Here is a 20,997-nt window from a genome sequence, read left to right on the forward strand (position 1 = left end):
GGAGGAGAGATGTTGATGTGTGGTTCCGCCGCTGGGTGGGCTTAAGCCAAGAATGGGTGGGCCTGTGTCCACCCAGGCCCACCCATAGCTACGCCACTGGGAGGGTAGGGGGGGAATTTGGTTTGAGCATCTTATGCCATGTTGGGTTGTTTTACTGCCGCATGCCAAAGAGTGATGGTATGTCTTTGCTGTTATTCACACTTGAGATTGTTCATTGTTTATGCATTTGGATTGTTCTGTTTCTTTCTACAAAACTTGAAATAAAAATAAATTAAAAAAAAAAAGTATGCATCAATCTCCTGAGGAGTAGCTTGTACTTCTGAAGTATGTAGTTTTTTTGTTTTGTTTTTTTAAATTATTAAAAAAAAAAAAGAAGTAAGAAAGCATTGTCTCAGCTGATCTGGCTCTCTAACATAATGTCCCTCATCAATTCTTATAGATATTATCTGAGTTTGTGCTTGTTTAGCTTTAACTTGCTGTTCTACCAGTGTGCTGGCTTTGTCTCCTTCTTCAAAGTATTTTTGGTTGATCATATCTAACTCATATTGTGTTTTCCCTACGCACAGACTTTTTTCAGCTGATCTCTGTTTAGATAATTTAGGGCTCCTTTTACTAAGCCGAGGTAGTGATTCTCGTGCAGCAAATGCGACAAAGCCTATAGGAATTGAATGGGCTTCTTCAGGTTTGCCATGCCAGGAATCACTACCACAGCTTTGTAAAAGGAGCCCTTAATTTGCAACTTTTCATTGGGTTGTCTAAATAATTCCTGTTCACATTGTTCTATTTCCTGGCACAGCTGCCTATCCTGTCGATTACATCATTTGTTCAGTCTGCTAGTCCATTTGATAAGGTAGTGTTTCCCAAGTCCAGACCTGGAGTACCCCTCGCCAGTCGGGTTTTCAGGATATCCACAATGAATATGCATGAAAGAGATTTGCATATAATGGAGGCAGTGTATGTAAATCAAGTTAATGCATATTCGTTGTGGATATCCTGAAAACTTGACTGGCAAGGGGTACTCCAGGACCAACTTGGGAAACACTGTGATAAGGTGACCTCTAATGAAGGCCTTACAGCCATCCCATAACATACTCAATGAGGTGACCTGAGTACTATTAGAAGAATATTCTAGTATCAATTGAAATAAGTCTGCAATGACTTCTTTGTCTTCCAGAATACATAAGTCTCCAGAACTATAATTTTTTTTATCAAGATTTCCCATCTTGCAAGTGAGCCACACTAGAGCATGGTCAGACCACACTATAGGCTCAATTACCAAGCGAGACACACATGGCAATATAGTTTTATCACAAAATAAGTAGTCTATTCAAGAATGGTGTTTGTGATGAGCTGAGTAGAATGGGTATTGATGTGGTTTAGGGTTGAAATCCACTGAGCCCATCCTTTTCATAAAAGACTTAAGGGCTGTCCAATCTATTCTATGATATGGTACTCTTGATGTGTTTCCCAATGGAGGGTGAAGAGTCGTATTAAAATCTCCACCTATCCACAAGGTAAAGTTTGCCTTTTTGCGGATGACACCAAGATTTCCAACAGAGTGGACACCCCGGAGGGAGTGGAAAACATGAAAAAAGATCTGAAGAAGCTAGAAGAATGGTCTAACATTTGGCAATTAAAATTCAATGCAAAGAAATGCACTTAGGGAGTAGAAATCCAAGGGAGACGTATGTGTTAGGCGGGGAGAGTCTGATAGGCACGGACGGGGAGAGGGATCTTGGGGTGATAGTATCTGAGGACCTGAAGGCAACGAAACAGTGCGACAAGGCGGTGGCCGTAGCTAGAAGATTGCTAGGCTGTATAGAGAGAGGAGTGACCAGCAGAAGAAAGGAGGTTTTAATGCCCCTGTATAAGATGTTGGTGAGGCCCCACCTGGAATATTGTGTTCAGTTTTGGAGGCCGTATCTTGCGAAGGATGTTAAAAAAAATGGAAGCGGTGCAAAGAAAAGCTACGAGGATGGTATGGGATTTGCGTTCCAAGACGTATGAAGAGAGGCTTGCTGACCTGAACATGTACACCCTGGAGGAAAGGAGGAACAGGGTTGATATGATACAGACGTTCAAATATTTGAAAGGTATTAATCTGCAAACGAATCTTTTCCGGAGATGGGAAGGCGGTAAAACGAGAGGACATGAAATGAGATTGAAGGGGGGCAGACTCAGGAAAGATGTCAGGAAGTATTTTTTCACGGAGAGGGTGGTGGACGCTTGGAATGCCCTCCCACGGGAGGTGGTGGAGATGAAAACGGTAACGGAGTTCAAACATGCGTGGGATATGCATAGCGGAATCCTGTGCAGAAGGAATGGATCCTCAGAAGCTTAGCTGAAATTGGGTGGGGGAAAGAGGGGTTGGTGGTTGGGAGGCGAGGATAGGGGAGGGCAGACTTATACGGTCTGTACCAGAGCCAGTGATGGGAGGCGGGACTGGTGGTTGGGAGGCGGGAAATACTGCTGGGCAGACTTATATGGTCTGTGCCCTGAAAAGGACAGGTACAAATTCAAGGTAAGGTATACACACATGAGTTTGTCTTGGGCAGACTGGATGGACCATGCAGGTCTTTTTCTGCCGTCATCTACTATGTTACTATGTAAATTGTAATAAATGGTTTTCCAATTCAAGATAAAACTCCCTCTTCTCATTAAGTACATACTAGCTTATTAGATAAATCCATCTGTTTAGTAAGCTCTGTCACACTAGCTGCCTGCTCCTCCAACCGGAGTTCAGTTTCCTCTAGCCGCTTTCCCAACTCTTATCATGTTGGCCTGGAGCGCCACTCTCAAATGGTTGCTACCATTTCTGGCTTAATCTCTTTGAATCATCCTTGTAGTTCCTTGAAGTTGGATTTAGTAGGGTCCATAAGTGGTTCTTCTGCTGCTTTGCTCATTATCCATATGTTTATTTACGCTTTCAAAGAATTGAAGCAAGTTGGTGAGGCAAGACTTCCCTTGACTGAACCCATGCTGACTCTGTCCCATTAAACCATATTTGTCTGTGTTCTATAATTTTATTCTTTATAATAGTGATGTGAGCCACTAGGCAGCCGCCTATACTGTGAGCTCTGTGTGCAACTAACCCACAACCTCTACGGTCTGCCAGCTAGACAGTTTCTACTATAAGCTCTCAGCTGCAGTCTATCCTGCCTTCCCAATCTGGGTCATGGGGCAGCCTGTTGTAAGCTCTTTACTGCTTGCAGTGTATACCAATACTGTCTCTTCCCAGCTGATGCAGTTGTTTAAATTTCCCAGAAACATGTGCAGATAGCACTCAAGACATTTAATATAGTTAAAATAGCATCTCTTTATTTGCATACTGTAGATCGGTGATGGGCAACCTTTTGAGCTTGGTGTGTCAAAATTCGCCAAAAACCGAGCATAACTCTGGTGGTGTGTCACTTCGAGAAAAAAAACATAATTTCGCGATATTTATAGTTTAAATAACAAAAATGTATAATTGTAATATATAACTGTATTTAATAAACCAAAAACTAATTATTTAACTTACCTGCCGCTATTTCTAATGGGGGGAAATGGCACCCATAATTTATTTTCCCTTTTTGTTTTCCCTCTCTCATAACGAATTGCTACAAACAAGTAGTGAAAGGAGCATTATAAAAGCAATAAAAAGTGATTTCTTAGCTGGACCGGTATTTTTAGGAACTTCCCAAACAAGTGTGGAGCAGGAGCAGCAGTCAGTGTCCAAGTACAGCTGAGCTAAGGCTGCAATAGGATCACAGGAAGAAAGCGGCTGACCCGACTTTATTTGTCTGAAGAGAGCAGCAGTTGCCTGGGTTACTCGCACTCAGCACTCAGGTTCAACATTTAATCACAATTGCCTCGAGCCTCAGGCAGTTTTTTCACCTGGCTGAGCTACAACTGCAGTGAGCTGTGATTGGTTGTAGGGCGCCTGTCTGGCGCCTAAAAGGGCACTCCTAATTGGATGATTCTGATGAAGAGGACTGCTGGTTACCAAGGCTGCGAGGTGGGGCAGAGCAGGGGGGTTCCGACTCGGAGGGGGGTTCTGAAGCTGCGCGATAAGACCACCAACGCCCTGTCGCCCCTGCCTAAGACCGGCCCTGGCAGTAAGAGCAGGCAGGCTGGGTTCTATTTGCTGCCTGCTTTCAACCCGCGTGTCATCCAAAATGGCTACACGTGTCAATGCTGACACGCATGTCATAGGTTCGCCATCATGGCTGTAGATTGATGTATCTCACAGGATTAAGGTGAGCAGGTTTCAGGAATACAGCATACAAGTCAGAAGCCAGGAACCAGGAACATACAGAAACAGCATCCAAAATTCTTCCTGTCTGTCTTTGGAGCTCTGCCTAGCTGTAGAGCTTCCTTTGCATGAAAAAAGGCCAGCAGTCCCAACAAAGGAGGTGAAGAAAATGGGCAAAGACAAAAGGGCACCAAAATAGACAAAGACACTCAAGGATATACCTCAGCCCTGACCACCCCATGCTGGCTATCAGCCAATAGGGAAATCCCTGACTATGTAAGGGAAAACTGGTTTCTGGCTGAGGCTTCTTTCCTTATCAGGGGAAAACTGGTTTCTGGCTAAAGCTTCTCTCCTTATCAGATGGGAAGGAATGTGAGGAATCTTACTTTTACTCTCTTAGCTCAGAATGCAGTTCAGGTTTTAGCAAAAAGTATGCAGTCTACTAATACTAGCTAAAATAATGTAATAATGTAATACATAGGAATACATGTTATGCCTAGGCAGCTGCCTGGGCATCTGCTAAACTTACTGGACTAATAAAGTTACAAAACTAGGATACATATCTATATGTGCAGGTCAAAACAGGTAATTTGGTATTACTTAGGCAATTGCCTAACTTCCACATAGTTTGATTTTTTGCGGTTCCAATCAAATAGCTTCCACTATTTTGCCCTGGCACTGAAGTCAGGCTTACCGGTCTGTAATTTTCCGGGTAACCCTGGAACCCTTTTAAAAAATTGCCGTTAATTGCCCCCCCCCAGTCTTCAGATACTATCTTGTCTACGTGTTCTATAATTTTATTCTTTATAATACAGTGGTGGAAATAAGTATTTGATCCCTTGCTGATTTTGTAAGTTTGCCCACTGACAAAGACATGAGCAGCCCATAATTGAAGGGTAGGTTATTGGTAACAGTGAGAGATAGCACATCACAAATTAAATCCGGAAAATCACATTGTGGAAAGTATATGAATTTATTTGCATTCTGCAGAGGGAAATAAGTATTTGATCCCCCACCAACCAGTAAGAGATCTGGCCCCTACAGACCAGGTAGATGCTCCAAATCAACTCGTTACCTGCATGACAGACAGCTGTCGGCAATGGTCACCTGTATGAAAGACACCTGTCCACAGACTCAGTGAATCAGTCAGACTCTAACCTCTACAAAATGGCCAAGAGCAAGGAGCTGTCTAAGGATGTCAGGGACAAGATCATACACCTGCACAAGGCTGGAATGGGCTACAAAACCATCAGTAAGACGCTGGGCGAGAAGGAGACAACTGTTGGTGCCATAGTAAGAAAATGGAAGAAGTACAAAATGACTGTCAATCGACAAAGATCTGGGGCTCCACGCAAAATCTCACCTCGTGGGGTATCCTTGATCATGAGGAAGGTTAGAAATCAGCCTACAACTACAAGGGGGGAACTTGTCAATGATCTCAAGGCAGCTGGGACCACTGTCACCACGAAAACCATTGGTAACACATTACGACATAACGGATTGCAATCCTGCAGTGCCCGCAAGGTCCCCCTGCTCCGGAAGGCACATGTGACGGCCCGTCTGAAGTTTGCCAGTGAACACCTGGATGATGCTGAGAGTGATTGGGAGAAGGTGCTGTGGTCAGATGAGACAAAAATTGAGCTCTTTGGCATGAACTCAACTCGCCGTGTTTGGAGGAAGAGAAATGCTGCCTATGACCCAAAGAACACCGTCCCCACTGTCAAGCATGGAGGTGGAAATGTTATGTTTTGGGGGTGTTTCTCTGCTAAGGGCACAGGACTACTTCACCGCATCAATGGGAGAATGGATGGGGCCATGTACCGTACAATTCTGAGTGACAACCTCCTTCCCTCCGCCAGGGCCTTAAAAATGGGTCGTGGCTGGGTCTTCCAGCACGACAATGACCCAAAACATACAGCCAAGGCAACAAAGGAGTGGCTCAGGAAGAAGCACATTAGGGTCATGGAGTGGCCTAGCCAGTCACCAGACCTTAATCCCATTGAAAACTTATGGAGGGAGCTGAAGCTGCGAGTTGCCAAGCGACAGCCCAGAACTCTTAATGATTTAGAGATGATCTGCAAAGAGGAGTGGACCAAAATTCCTCCTGACATGTGTGCAAACCTCATCATCAACTACAGAAGACGTCTGACCGCTGTGCTTGCCAACAAGGGTTTTGCCACCAAGTATTAGGTCTTGTTTGCCAGAGGGATTAAATACTTATTTCCCTCTGCAGAATGCAAATAAATTCATATACTTTCCACAATGTGATTTTCCGGATTTAATTTGTGATGTGCTATCTCTCACTGTTACCAATAACCTACCCTTCAATTATGGGCTGCTCATGTCTTTGTCAGTGGGCAAACTTACAAAATCAGCAAGGGATCAAATACTTATTTCCACCACTGTAGCTTCCATTATTTTCCATGGCACTGAAGTCAGGCTTACCTGTCTGTAATTTCCTGGATCACCCCTTGAACCCTTTTAAAATTTGTCATTAATTGGCCACCCTCCAGTCTTAAGGTACTTTGGATGATTTCAACAACAGGTTACATATTATGTAACAGCAGTTCAGCAATTTCATGTTTCAGTTCTTTCAGTACCCTTTTGTTCCTTGAAGATCTAACAGGCTTTCTGCTTCTGATGTACCTGAAAAAGTTGTTACTATGAGTTTTTGACTCTGTGGCAAGGTTCTTTTGCATCTAACTTGCCAGTACTTATGTTAATTCTTATTTCCTTCATTTATCTCCTTTTTCCATTCTTTGAAGGATGTTCTAATAGCCTCTTTTACTTCACCTTTTATCTGTGCTGGTTGTTGTTTGCTCTTCTTCCCATCTTTGTTAATATGTGGAATATGTCTGGGCTTTTAAGATGGTATTTTTAAACCGTGTCTATGCCTGATTGCGACCGATCCTTTTAGCTTCCTTTTAACCATTTTCCTCATTTTAGCACAGTCGCCCATTCAAAAATTAAATGCTGCCACAGTAGATTTCCTTAGTGACCACTCCAGATATCAGCTCAAATTTGATCATATTATGATCACTGTTTCCCAGCAAATCCAACGCCATTACCTCTCATACTATGCCCTGCATTCCACGAAGGACTAGATCTAAAAATAGCTCCCCCTTTTGTTGGTGGCTGGACCAGTTGCACCAAGAAGCAGTTATTTATTACATCTAGGAATTTTACCTGCTTAGCTCTTCCTGATGTAACATTTATCCAACCAATATTGGGGTAATTGAAATCACCCATTATTATAGTGTTGCCCAGTTGCCAAGTTTCCTGATTTCTATAAACATTTCTTCATCTGTCCATTCTGTCCTGGTGGACGGTAGTACAGCCCTACCAGAAATAAGTGGAATTTCTATCCATAAGGATTTCACGTGGCTGGCTGTTTCATGTAGAATGTTTATTTTGTTTGACTTGATTCACTCTTCAACATATAGTACAAACCCCCCTCCAATTTGATCCACAATCATTGCAATATAATTTGTATCTTGATAACAGGTCTCATTGATTGTCCTCCTTAAACATTAAGCTAGCGTTTTATGGAGATACTGAAAAAGATTAGTCCATTATCTAGAATTTTCATCATTTTCATCATCTATATGTTTAGCTCGGAAAGAATGATGTGTAAAGTTTAATTATCCATCAGTTAAAAAAATAAAGAAAAATCTTATTTAGAATTCTCTTTTCTTTATCAGGGAATGAATGTCTGAAATGATCTACCCTTAAGGATTTGTAAAATTCAGTCATATTCACTATTTTGGAAATCTGTAAAGATTCATTTTTTTCGAAGATAAGATATAATGTAATTGAGATGAAAATTATTGATGTAATATTTTGATTGTCATTCTTCTGAAATGCAGAACTTTTTTTTTTTTGTCATCTGCTTAGAATCTCAGTTTTGGAAATTGGCGGATTATAAAAGCCAGATAGCATAGCATAGCTCCTTCCACCAGGACTCCTAGATGCCTCTTCATTTAGTGCTATATACTCTCCCATCTTATTTTTTAGGCTTCTAGAATTTGTGTAGAGACGCTTCAAATTGTGGTTTTTCCTTGCATCAGCAAGCTGCTTAGAAGTTAATGGGGATAGTTTGCATTCTTTGCTCTGTTGTCCCCTTAAACACTCCTAGCTTTTGTCCGTAGATGACATTTAACACATATTTTTCTTGCCAGTTACATAAAAACGATCAGAAAGAACAGTTGGTTACTCTGATTCTTACTGTTGTTTAAGCAAGGAGAATACAGCATTGTTAAATCTCTCTATTGGGATTCCTTCAATATCCTGTTTCAATAGTATCCTTCAAGGATACTGAACCATGCACTCCTGGGCAACTTTCAGCCCCCCCTCCCCCCCACAGTTTTAGTTTAAAAGCTGCTCTTTTCTTTTTAAATGTTACTGCCAGCAGTCCAGTTCCATTCTGGTTAAGGTGAAGTCCATCCTTTCGGACTAGGCTCCCCCTTTCCCATAATGTTTCCCAGTTCCTAACAAATCTAAATCCCTCATCCCTGCACCATTGTCTCAACTATGCATTGAGACTGTGGAGCTCTGCCTGCCTCTTGGGTCCTGTGTGTGGAATGGGGAGCATTTCTGGAAATGCTACCCTGGAGGATCTGGATTTCAGCTTTCTACCTAACAGCCTAAGGGCCCTTGTTTACTAAACTGCACTAATGTTTGTAGTGCACGCTAAACACTAGAGGCACCATATGTTCCTATGGGTGACTTGGCGTTTAGCGCGTCCTAATCAGCGTGTGTTAAAAATGCTAACGCGCCCTTAGCGCTGCTTAGTAAACAGGACCCTAAATTTGGCTTCCAGATCCTTCCTTCCTCCCTGTGTAGATCTGGTCAGGCTGTCTGGGCTGTATGGATTTGTTTTCTAATCTTATTTCAGAGCTTCACATGATTCAGTGATTGGAGAGTATTTTTCTGTAATGCTAATAGTGGAATTGCCACTTATTTCTGTGCTATTAACCTAATATTCCAGGAAGCAGAATGTAAGCGTGAAATGCTGGATGTGAAGTATCTAGCAGACACTAAAATGGCTGATTCCAAACGAGCCTTTGAAATGCAGAAAGCAGCTTTCTCCCAAGAAGTGAACACCAAGGTAAGATGATTCTCATCAGCAGGCAAAGAAGAACCTTCAGCTCCATATTTCATGTATCATTGTTCCTATTACAGTCAGAAACATTTTACTGACCTTCACAATGTTGTAGAAAACATGCAAGTCAGAAATCTACTTGTTAGCAAACATGTAAAATTATAGTAAAAGTATCTCTGCTGTTTGTGTCTTCTCATTCAGCAACCCTCAAGACCAGTCAAGACGCTTGGGTTATGCATGCCTACCAGCAGAGGGAGACTGAGAACACTAAACTTTGTACACTGTATATATAACCTGTGCCTTACCATATCCATCCAGTATTTTCTCAGTCTCCAGCAGAGGGTAGACATGCAGCCTGTCTTTCTAGTATGCCCTAGGGGTTTCTTAGGGTCTAGTTTGTCTTTTTCATTTCTAGTTTGTTTTGAGTTGTGGATTTGTTTTTTTTTTTAACCAACTTTATTTGAGCCCCGCTGTTGTTGGCTGTAAGGCACTCAAGGCTGCCGCCCTAACACGGCAGCCGAGGCACAAGGCTGGTCAACATGGAGAGCCGGATAGGGGGACCCACCACCCCAAGCACACCGAGGAGATCAAGTACAGGTTTTTTTTGTTTGTTTTAACCAATTCAAAGAAACTAGAAAAGAAGGCAAACTAGACCCTAAAAACCCCTAGGGCCTACGACAGGTTGCATGTCCTACCCTCTGCTGGAGACAGAAAATACTAGATGGATATGGTAAGGCACAAGTTAATATATACAGTGTACAAAGTTTAGTGTTCTCAGTGTACCTCTGCTGGTAGGCACGCATAACCCTAGCGTCTTGATCGGTCTGGAGGGTCTAGAGGAAAGAAAATTAGCAGGTAAGGCCTAATTTCACCTTATTTGGCTCATAATAAGCATTTTTAATCATTTGTTTTAAAGAAAACACAGTTGGGATCATAGCCTAGATAGATATTTAAACAAAACACATGGATTTGTGAATCTCACAGCATCCTAAAGCCAGACTTTACCAAAAAAGAGTCCCTTTGAATGTTTTGGAGCCATCTTTTTCATATGCTGGTTGTATTTAAAACAAATTGATTGTGGGGGGGGGAACCTCCATAGGCCCAGGATGAGATAATCCTCAGCCTATCCAGCCTGAAAACTGGCTGGGCTCCTTGGAAGCACTTTGAAGACTAGCAAGATTGTTTAAAAGTTACTTTGGGGGGGGGGGGGGGTTATAGCTGTGTGCACTGCAACTGCTTTGTAACCTGAGGAAGAAGGTCACGCTATAAACGCTGATCTGGTGTAATTTGTACTTTAGTCTTTCCTTTTTTGCTATAAGTGTAGCAATGAGTAATGGGAAGGATTTTCTTCCTCAATCTATTCAGCCACATACCTTGTGGAAGCTTTTTGGAAATAAGAGTGTCTCAAAATGTGTTTTCAGGCTTATCACAGATGGTAATAAGAGATATAAGGATAGAGTCATATCATCCTTCTGTCTTTCCATGTGCAGAAAGCAGAGTCTCAGCTGGCCTATGAGCTCCAGGCTGCCAAGGAGCAGCAGAAGATTCGACAGGAGGAGATTGAAATTGAGGTGGTACAGCGCAAGAAGCAGATTGACATTGAAGAGAAGGAGATCTTGAGAATGGATAAAGAGCTGATAGCTACCGTTAAAAGGCCAGCAGAGGCTGAAGCTCACAAAATGCAACAGATCGCTGAGGGAGAAAAGTGAGTCTTCCCGTGCAGGAGACTGTTCAGAAAAACTTATTTGTGAAGAGACTCCTTGGAGGTCTTGGGGTACATACATGGGATAGAGATTTGGAAATATTTACTACAATTTCTTGTTAGGTCTTGCTAATGTGACTGTTCTTGCAGGTCCAAGGGAGCCAAATTCCTCAGTAGTAAATTCTTAGTCTTCCTAATATGTAAAGCTGCTAATAAATTGCATTTTGGCTAAAGGTGACTGTTCATTCCTGTCTAGAGTACAGCAAGTTCTTATAGCACAGGCTGAAGCGGAAAAGATCCGAAAGATTGGAGAGGCAGAAGCTTCCATCATTGAAGCAATTGGCAAGGCGGAGGCAGAGAAAATGAAGCTGAAAGCTGAAGCATACCAGCAGTATGGAGATGCAGCAAAGATGGCCCTTGTGCTGGACTGCCTGCCAGAGGCAAGTTCTCAGGCTCAAAATATTTCCTGGTGGCATTTAGGCAGCTGATGGGGGTGGTAGAAAGAAGGGAGGCCTGTAGATATGCCAAAACCTGCATGCTTTTCATTCTCATGAAGGATAATTTGCATATATTTATTTATCTCGCACAGTAGTACCTGAAGATGAGTTACATTCAGGTACACTAGGTATTTCCCAGTCCCTGGAGGGATTTTGTTGCTCATGATCACAGTGAGCAGCAGCAGGGTTTGTCAGCCCAGGGCTGTAGCCACTAGGCTACTTCTCCACTTTTTCTGTCATGGAAAGATTAATAATGCTTCTGTTTTGAGGACTGATAGCAGGACATTTTGGGCTGCAAAGAATATGGGCCACATCCCTGTAGTGTTTGAGGGAACAAATAAATGTAGGTTAGTGGATTTGAAGGCAGTCATTAATGCAGGGAACTGTTGACTAAGGTGCTCTTATGCTGTCCTTAAATAGTCATTTTTTTTCCTGCAGATTGCTGCCAAGGTTGCTGCTCCTCTAGCTAAAGTGGACGAGATAGTTATTCTCAGTGGGAACAACAGCAAAGTGACCAGTGAAGTGACCCGTCTTCTGGCAGAGCTCCCTGCCTCTGTCCAGGCACTGACTGGTGTGGATTTGTGCAAGGTAGGCATCTGACCCGACCAATCCTCTCAAGTTGTTTCCCCTTTTATTGGGTTTAGTGATTTTACTGTGTACTCTGCTGGGATAAAGGAGAGGGAACTCTTCTGCTTTGTATGGAAGCAGAAGAGGTCAGCAGGTGAAGAGAGGGTGACTGGCTGAAGATTTTGTAGTTCATAAACAATTATCAACAGCTGTTTCTTCAGCATTAGTGTATTGGAGCAAACCACTTGCTTCTGTGAAACCAGCAAAAACTTTGGTGCTAAGCACCTGCTTCAGGAGTCAACAATGATCTGAATGATTTAAAATACAAGTAACTTGGGCACTGTATTTTCTCAGAGCTTGAAGCAGGGAAAGCATTTATACTGATTATTTCCCTTCAAAGATTACCTAACCCCCAATCACAGTCACTTCTGTTTTAAATCATTCAGATCATTGTTGACGTCTGCTACAGTAAACTTTGTTTTATTAATTCTTACTCCAGGGTTCTGCTATTCATTTTTATTGGTCCACCCCAACTTCCTTGTCTGTAGGATGTATATGTGGCATGCAGCTTTATAGGATGTGTGCAGTAGCATCCAGAGGAGGGGTGGCTGGGAAGGGAGGCAACTTTAATGGTTTCATTGCCACACCACTTAGTTCTGCACTTTTTCTCTTTTGTCCTTGTCCTGCAGATTCCCCTGATCCAAAAAGCAACGGGTGTTCAGGCTTGAACAGAACAATCGAGCAAAGATTTCATCCCCTTATGCACTCTCTTTAAAAACTAGGGAGCTTTTTATTTTACAGAGAACAGACAATTTGAATTTTGTGGGGTTTTTTTAAATCTCTGGTGCCTTATTTTATAGGACCAGAAACTAGGCATGTTTATATGGACTTAATTTTCCCTGTATCAAGTTGTGACTTTTAATTTTTTTTAATTGCTGTAAACAATTTTGATCCCTTATAGTCTCCAGCTTGTGCCTTCAGGTCCTTTGCCCTCTAGTGGTAATGATTGAAGTTTCAAGGGAGGAACTGAGTTCCTAAAATACATCAGTAAGGATGTGAAAGACAGCATCAGGGCCATAACACTAGGTGGGTGAGATGAGTCACGTCCAGAACATAAAGCCCTCTAAGGCAGAAAAATGACTGAAATGCAAGAATTGGGAAACAGCCCATGCAGAGCCTAACATCCAGGCTGGAAGATAGTAAAGAGCAGGAAAGAGAACCGGGGACCAGCATGGAGGAAAAGAGGATAAGGGTGGGGGTGATGGGAATGTAACACCCTGGGTGCTACAGTATTAAAGCTGTGGACATGACTGACCCCAACACAGAATGCTAACTTTTTATTTGTTGTTTTTTTTAATCCAATGGCCTTTTGTCCTGAAGGCAATGGGAGCAGCATGAAAGAAGAACTTGCTTCAGTTGCTATGTCTTTTTTTAGTTTTATTTTCCAGAAAGAAAGAGGTTGCTTTTGAAGTTGCTCACCTTCCCAGGATCCATACCACATATAGGGAAATTGATCATTTTTCTCATGCTCTTATGTTTTCAGCAAAACTGTTAACCAGCTCGATTGTAGCATAAAGTGCATGGACTGTGTACACTGAAAATGTGGCTCACACAGTATAGATGTTTTCCTTCTGAATTGCATTTACGAGTATTTAGTTAAAGGTAAGTTGCATTCAGGTACAATAAATATTTGCCTGAGGCAGTGGAGGGTTAAGTGACTTGACAAAGGTCACAAGGAGCAGCAGTGGATTTGAACCCTGGCTTTCCCAACTAGACTACTCTTGCTTTACAAATTTGATGCAGATTCCCTGTGCTTGACATTAGGGTGTAGTTTATGTACATCACAGACCTGCTTACCTTTCCCAGTCTCTGTGAACGTGATGAGATGGGTATGGGTATGGCTCATGCATGTGATATACTGCCTTTTTCTGTAATATAGACAGAAAGGTATCTGCGCACAGTCCAGTACACAAAACAGTACCATAAACTCATTTTCATCACCCTCGTGTCAGATGTGAAAAGTCCAATTAAAAAAAAAAAAAAAAAGTTTGACAGTTACAGCTCTTCTCTGTCACTGCTCTCTTACAGCATACACTATAGTGTATCTTTGAGATATTAAAACCAGTGAGAAAGTTCAGCACAGAAACCTTCCCCAGACCTGATACTGAGCCCTACAATAGTTTCTTTTGCCTGTGCCAACACACTGAACGTTTGTCTTGCATCCCTTGAGTACAGAGGCGCACTCTGAATGGATCTGTACGTGTTGGCTCTAGCCTGTAAGGGAAAGTCTGAGTTCTGAATTGTCTTCTGGTACTTGGATGTTAGAGGCATGTCCTGCTTTCACACTGACATTGGATGGACAGAGAGGTAACTGTCCTACCACTCAGATTTAACCTGTCAGTTAGAAGACCTACAACTCTGCAGTGTGAAAAACAGTTCCAGTCCACAGCTGTCCAGTGTCAGTTTCTTTTCTTGACCAGCTAGAATTATTTTTGTTTAAGCCCCTGCTTCTGTTAGAAATGTTACTCATCTGCTCAGCTAAGTTTGTTCTGGGGGCATGAGCTCTGAGGATCAGAATACCAAGAACTTCATTGGAAGGAAATATTTAAAATGGTTGTCACTTAGTACATGTGTGATAATATGCTTGTGCTTTCTTCCTTGAGTGAGATTTTGTTAATTACATTTATTGACACAAACTGTTAAGAAAAAACAGGTCCAAACTAGCCATAAAAGCCAGGAGCTGCAGCTGCACTCAAATCATTTGACTAAAATACTATAAATATCCATTTTGTGTGACTTTATATAGACATTTAAAATTTTTTGTTTAGACTTTTATTTGATGATGCCTGATGTTCTCGAAGTGGCTGCTCTAATTGTTGTCCTGTCTTATGTGACTTGTGGCAGACACAATAATCACTAATTCTGTAGTGTCCCAGTCTTCAGCATACAAAGGTTTTTACTGGTATCTTTCTCTGAGATTGGGCATGGATACAGATAACTGTTTCTGATAGCACATCAGCAGGGTTCATGAGTCAAACTGCAGACATGCCTGAAGGTGACACCTACTCGGAGGCATTTTCAGTGTGTGCACACTTTTGGTGATGTACAGAGTGCCAACACTAGCTGCCAGAACATCTTCACATCTCATCTTTTGATTTTTGTTCAGTTTGTCTTACTTTGGTAAGTTTCCCGCCTCATTTTGAAGGGTTATATTTACTTTGCCAGACCCACTTTCGTGTAAATGTTCTCCTCTCCCCAAGCACCTGTGTTCTTGTTTGTTCTGCATCTCGTGTGGATAGGGTATAGCTAGATATGAAGACTAACATTGTTAGAGAAGCTGTATTACTGTGATTCAGGTTGCCTATTACTGCTGGAACCTTCTGTCACTACTGTTTCCACTCACAGCCACATCAGTGAATTGAAGGTTCTTCGGCGATCTGAAAATCCCAAAAGGTTTTATATCCAGATAATTATGAAGTGTGGCTTTAAAACTCAATGTCATTATTTTAAACTTAGATGAGCATAAAAAGCTGCAATGTTGTTTTAGTCATACATGTAACCACTGAATTTATGTTACCTTTAGAAGAGTATTGGAGCAGAGGTATCAATTTTCAGGGAGAACGAACTAACTATGGTTATCAGAACCAAAAATGGTGCATTAATCTAGAAATGGCAGTAGACCATAACTGGTAGCACAAATGGAATATCAGTGCTACTGTATATTGTGTATTTTAACCACTGTAGCTGATGGTCATTCCCTCTCCTAAAATGAGGCTTACCTTCTACCTCTCAAATACTCTTCTGGACCTAGATTCTTCTCAAACAGCATGCCATGGTTCCTTCTCAGTCACTATCATCTTGACAGCTATGTAACAGAGGAGTCCTCTCTGGAGGCCTGACCTACAGCTGTGGTGTGTCTTGTTTTCTGGCAGGTAGCAGCCCTGAATTGAGAAGCAGTAAGGTCTAGAAAGACTCTTTTTTTTTTTTTTTTTTTTTTTTTAAAGTCATTGAAGGTTTTTTTTTTTTCTGTTTAAGTTGGCTTTTTCATGTAGATTTGTAAACAGCTGTGAAGCCATTGTACAAAGGGCAGTATATGAAGTGTTAACTAGATAAAATAACAAGCCACACTACAGTATTTAGAGGTGTAGCTGCTGTGAACATTTATATTTCCATCTATGGATGCTTCTGTGACTTTTTTTTTCTCCTCTTTAAAGCAGCTGCCAACAGATACATTTTGTAAGGGTACCAAACTTAGGGGGGCAATTTATTAGCAGTTAGCATGTGCTAATGCTGTTAATGAGCGTTCTCCGAGGACAAGCAGGCTGCTTCTTCTCACATGTGGGTCGACGTCCGCGTCTGCCCAGGAATCAGCATTTTGCAAGCAAAATAGAAACAAAGTTTTGCCAGAGTGTTCTGGCGCGTGTGTAGCGCGCACTGATTTCCCACCTGTCGCGTGAGCGTGTCTCGTCAGTTTTCTTTTCTCCGCATTGAGGTGCGGTAGGTTTTTATCTGCGCTCCTCTCAGGCCCAGGAAAGAGGCTTCGCGAGTTTTTCGCTTTTTTGTTCTAAATTTTCTTTATTTTACTTCAATTGTCATTTTTAAAAAAAGTTCCCTTATTTTTTGTGCCCCTTTTTCTGTTAACGGGCACAAACGAGTCTTTTGATTTTGCCGAAACCGTTTTTCCTTCCATGTCATCGAAGACACCCAGCGGCTTCAAACGTACTCTGTGTAACCGGACCATCTCAGGTACCGATACCCTTGCCTGGTGTATCCAGTGCCTTGGGCCTGACCATAGCCCAGCTGCTTGTAATCTGTGTCTTTGTATGAAGAAACGGACCCAAGCTTCTTGTGAAGCCCAACGAGAAAAGCTTTTTGGGGCTCGATCCAGTCCTTTGACATCGACCTCGGTACTGAGGTCAGCGGCGTCAACATCGAGGGAAGCATTGACGTCAGGAGCAGAGGTAATGTCTGCTGAAAGACCAGTTCGCGCTGGGAGCAGTGAGGCATCGAGTGGGTCTCCACCTGCCTCAAGGCCTCCTGTTATGCAGGCCCCCTGGGACCGACCTTCGTCGGACCCGGCCCCAAGGAGACATGAGGATTCCACGTCCTCCTCATCGGTATCGAGGAGTCTCGACAGGTGTCAAGCAAAGAAGTACCGTCATCGTTCTCCTTCGACACACGGTGCCGGAAGCTCCGGGGCATCGAAGGAATCGGCACCCGAGAAGCGTCAGCGCCGAGAGGATCGCTCCCCCTCTATACAGGAGGTGCCGATGCGTCGGTCTTCTGGCAGCTCGGTACCTGCTCCCAAGCCTTGACAGATTCTGCCACCGACTCCTTTACTGACCCCGCAGCCTTGGCCGACGGCAGCTCTCAACGAGCGCATTAGGGCCCTGCTTCAAGAGCTTCTGGAAGGATTGCTGCGCCAGTCTGCTTCGGTGTCTGGGGTGCTTGCACATTCTGTACCATCTGCTGCAGCGGCATATGGCCCTTCGCCTGTGGTGAGGTCCCTGACCTCGGTGCCGCCTGCGGCATTGGCATTGGCTGCCACCCAGGTCGACTCCCCTTCGACGTCAGTGGAGGAAGCTTCACCGCAGTCCAGGTGGGCGTCGACTTCTCGGCACCGCCATCGAGGACATTGTTTCTTGGCGTCGAGGCAGGCTCAGTTTCGGACTGCTCTGAGGGAAGTCTCGTCCGATACTGAAGATGAGCATTCGTGGGAGGAAGAGGAAGATCCCAGGTACTTTTCTGACGAGTCCTTTGGAATTCCCTCTGAACCTTCCCCTCCACCAGAAAGGAGACTTTCTCTACCGGAGAGTCTATCCTTTACCTCCTTTGTCAGGGGCTGCGGCTATTCCCTTCACTGTTTCACTGTGGAGGTTGAGGATGAGCCCAGGGCTGAGATGCTCGAGGTCCTGGATTATCCTTCTCCGCCTAGAGAGGCTGCAACGGCTCCATTGCATAATGTACTGAAGGAAGTCCTTATGCGAAACTGGTTGTTCCCTCTGTCTAATCCCATGATCCCGAAAAAAGTTGAATCCCAATATCGGATCCACGGTGAACCTGGATTGATGACATCTCAGCTACCTCACAATTCCATGGTGGTGGACGCCACCCTCAAAAGAGCCAAGAGCACTAGGGACTATGCCTTGGTGCCCCCAGGCAGAGAATCTAGAACCTTGGACTCTTTTGGGAGAAAGACGTATCAGGCCGCTATGCTCGCTGCCAAGATCCAGACATACCAGCTCTTCACGAGCGTCCACTTGCGGAACTCGGTGAGGCAACTGTCCAGCTTGGTTGATGCACTCCCTCTGGAGTAGGCTGAGCCTTTTCGCCAGGTGGTCAGGCAGCAGAAGGCGTGTTGAAAATTCCTGGCCAGGGGTACATACGACACTTTAGATGTAGCATCCAGGATCGCTGCTCAAGGTATAGTGATGTGCAGACTCTCATGGCTGTGTGTCTCTGACCTGAATCATTCGGTCCAGCAGCGGATGGTGGATGTTCCTTGCCGGGGGGATAACCTTTTTGGTGAGAAAGTAGAGGATGTAGTTAACCAGATCAAGAAGCATAATGATGCTATGGATTCTCTCTCCCTCCGGGCGTCTTCTGCTACTACCTCCTCATGTAGGAGGTTTTCTGGGGGGAAGAGGAGTGCTTCTTATTACTATCCTAGGCGTAGGTACACTCCTGCTTCTTGGCAGCCTGCCCAGGCTCAGCCCAGCGCACTCGTTCTTATCAACAGCGTGCGCCTAAGGCCCCTGGTGCTCCCCAGCAAAAGCAAGGGACGGGCTTTTGACTGGCTGCAGTTCAGCATGGCCTTAGTAAAAGTGTCCATACCGGATGACTTGCCGGTAGGGGGGAAGTTGATGTTTTTTCATCAAAGTTGGCCTCTCTTAACCTCCAACGGGTGGGTTCTTCAAATAGTCTGGTTAGGATACACCCTCAATCTGGAATCCAAACCTCCAAATTGCCCACTGGGAGCTCATTCTTACAGCTCCCAGCACAAGCAGGTACTTGCAGAGGAACTCTTCGCCCTTCTAAAGGCCAGTGCGGTCGAAGCCATTCCACCAGGGGAAGAAGGGCTGGGATTCTATTCCAGGTATTTCTTTGTACAAAAGAAAACGGGGGATGCGTCCCATCCTAGACCTAAGGGCCCTGAACAAATTTCTAGTCCAAGAAAAGTTCAGGATGGTTTCTTGGGCACTCTTCTTCCCATGATTCAGGAGAACAATTGGCTATGCTCTCTGGACTTAAAGGATGCTTACACGCACATCTTGATACTTCCAGCTCACAGGAGGTATCTTCGATTTTGGCTAGGAACGCAGCACTTTCAGTACCGTGTACTGCCCTTTCGTCTAGCGTCTGTGCCCAGAGTGTTCACAAAGTGCCTGGCGGTAGTCGCAGCATCGCTATGCAGACTGGGAGTGCATCTGTTCCCTTATCTTGACGATTGGCTGGTGAAGAGCACCTCAGAGGCAGGTTCTCTACAGCCCATGCGAATGACTATTCAGGTGCTAGAGCTACTGGAGTTCGTGATAAATATTGACTAGCTATGCACTGTGTCTAGTGAAAATCAGACCTGTGGCTAGGTTCTTTGTAGAGATGTGGACCTCCTGTACTGTGGAGTTCTTTTGCATGAATACTGATGGACAGTGGCCATAGCACTGTTGAACCTGCTTAATAGTTCAGCTTTTAGGTTTCTAGTGGGGTTTTCCTTGTTTTGTTTAAATATTTATGGGCTCTTTTGTTAAATGAAAGATCCATTTTTTTTTTTGCTTAGGCACACAGTGATTTGTCTATTTTTGATCCTGCTCTACATATTTAGTTGCATGTGTGTATGAATTCACAGCAATGTCTGGATTCTTCATAAATTCACAATAACGGGTAAGATCATAAAGAGATGTGCTTTAAAAACTTTAACACCAGTATCTCCTCTGTGATAAAACCCAGTACAAAAAGGTGCTGTACAGTGAGTTGCTGAGATTTTTTTCCCATTCAGTGTCTGTGGGGAAAGATTTGGCTGAATTAAAGGCCTAATTCAGCTGGGATCTATGTAGTAGCATAGATGCTTCATGTTTTGTTTTGTTTTTTGTGTGCATGTGTGTGCATGAAGAACGCTGCTGGCAGTTGTCCCAGTTCAATGTGAATTAAAGATTGAAGTGTGAATATACTGTACCAGGGTGTCTGCTGGCAGGAACTCAGGCTTAATTGTAACTTTAACAGGCATGCCTGGCGCTCAAGTCCACAACTTCTGAGGCAGACACAGAAAGGGAGGGGGGAGGGAGAGAGAGGTCACAACCAAAACATTTCAGATCTGAATGGAAATATAAAATGTATGTAACTGCTGCATATCTTGTTTGTTGAAAAACAAAATAAATGGACACTTTAAGAATATAGCTTTTACCTTCTACAGCCTTGCAATCCTTTTTATTTATTTACCAGTGGAGAGTTTGAAGCCACTAGTGCTGATTGTGACAGGCAGAAGGTGGACGCTGTTACCACTGAAGGGAATGATTTGTATTTCTTTTTTCTGCCTGCAGTCGAGCTCACTTACCATTACTGTTTCCTTTCCTCACAACTTCATGGTAAGCGAGGGCCTCTGTTCATATAAAGTTAATGCTACTTTGTATTTTTTTTTTTTTAATTTGAAGAACTACTGCAGTTACCTGCACATCTACACTAAATCGGTTCTTTTGCTGATTGCTGCAATTCCCTGCGGTTCACCTCAGCTTTGTATCCTTTCTGAGAGGGGACAAACTGGCAAAACTAATGTGTTTTTAAAGTGTTTCTGTGAAAAGCCTGAGGAGTTGGGAAGGATCATATCCACCACCTTTTTCTCCTCCAGAGATGGGGCTTGTATATTCCAGGTCGAAGTACGCAAGGGCATATAGAGGCATGC

General features: G+C 43.4%; 1 protein-coding gene across 2 annotated transcripts in view; it reads left to right on the forward strand.

Annotated features, from left to right (window-relative positions):
- Window positions 1–13,421, forward strand: part of FLOT2 (flotillin 2) — a 98,821-nt gene extending 85,400 nt beyond the window's left edge. For both annotated transcript variants that reach the window (XM_030222288.1, XM_030222286.1), the window contains exons 7-11: window positions 9,222–9,341; window positions 10,826–11,040; window positions 11,294–11,477; window positions 11,973–12,122; window positions 12,791–13,421. In XM_030222288.1, coding sequence (XP_030078148.1) covers window positions 9,222–9,341; window positions 10,826–11,040; window positions 11,294–11,477; window positions 11,973–12,122; window positions 12,791–12,829 — 708 coding nt within the window. In that variant the 3' untranslated portion in view covers window positions 12,830–13,421. The remainder of the gene's footprint in view (window positions 1–9,221; window positions 9,342–10,825; window positions 11,041–11,293; window positions 11,478–11,972; window positions 12,123–12,790) is intronic.
- The last annotated feature ends 7,576 nt before the right edge of the window (window positions 13,422–20,997 follow it).

Source organism: Microcaecilia unicolor, chromosome 13 (genome assembly GCF_901765095.1).
Source record: "Microcaecilia unicolor chromosome 13, aMicUni1.1, whole genome shotgun sequence".
In the NCBI taxonomy this organism is placed as follows: Eukaryota; Metazoa; Chordata; class Amphibia; order Gymnophiona; family Siphonopidae; genus Microcaecilia; species Microcaecilia unicolor.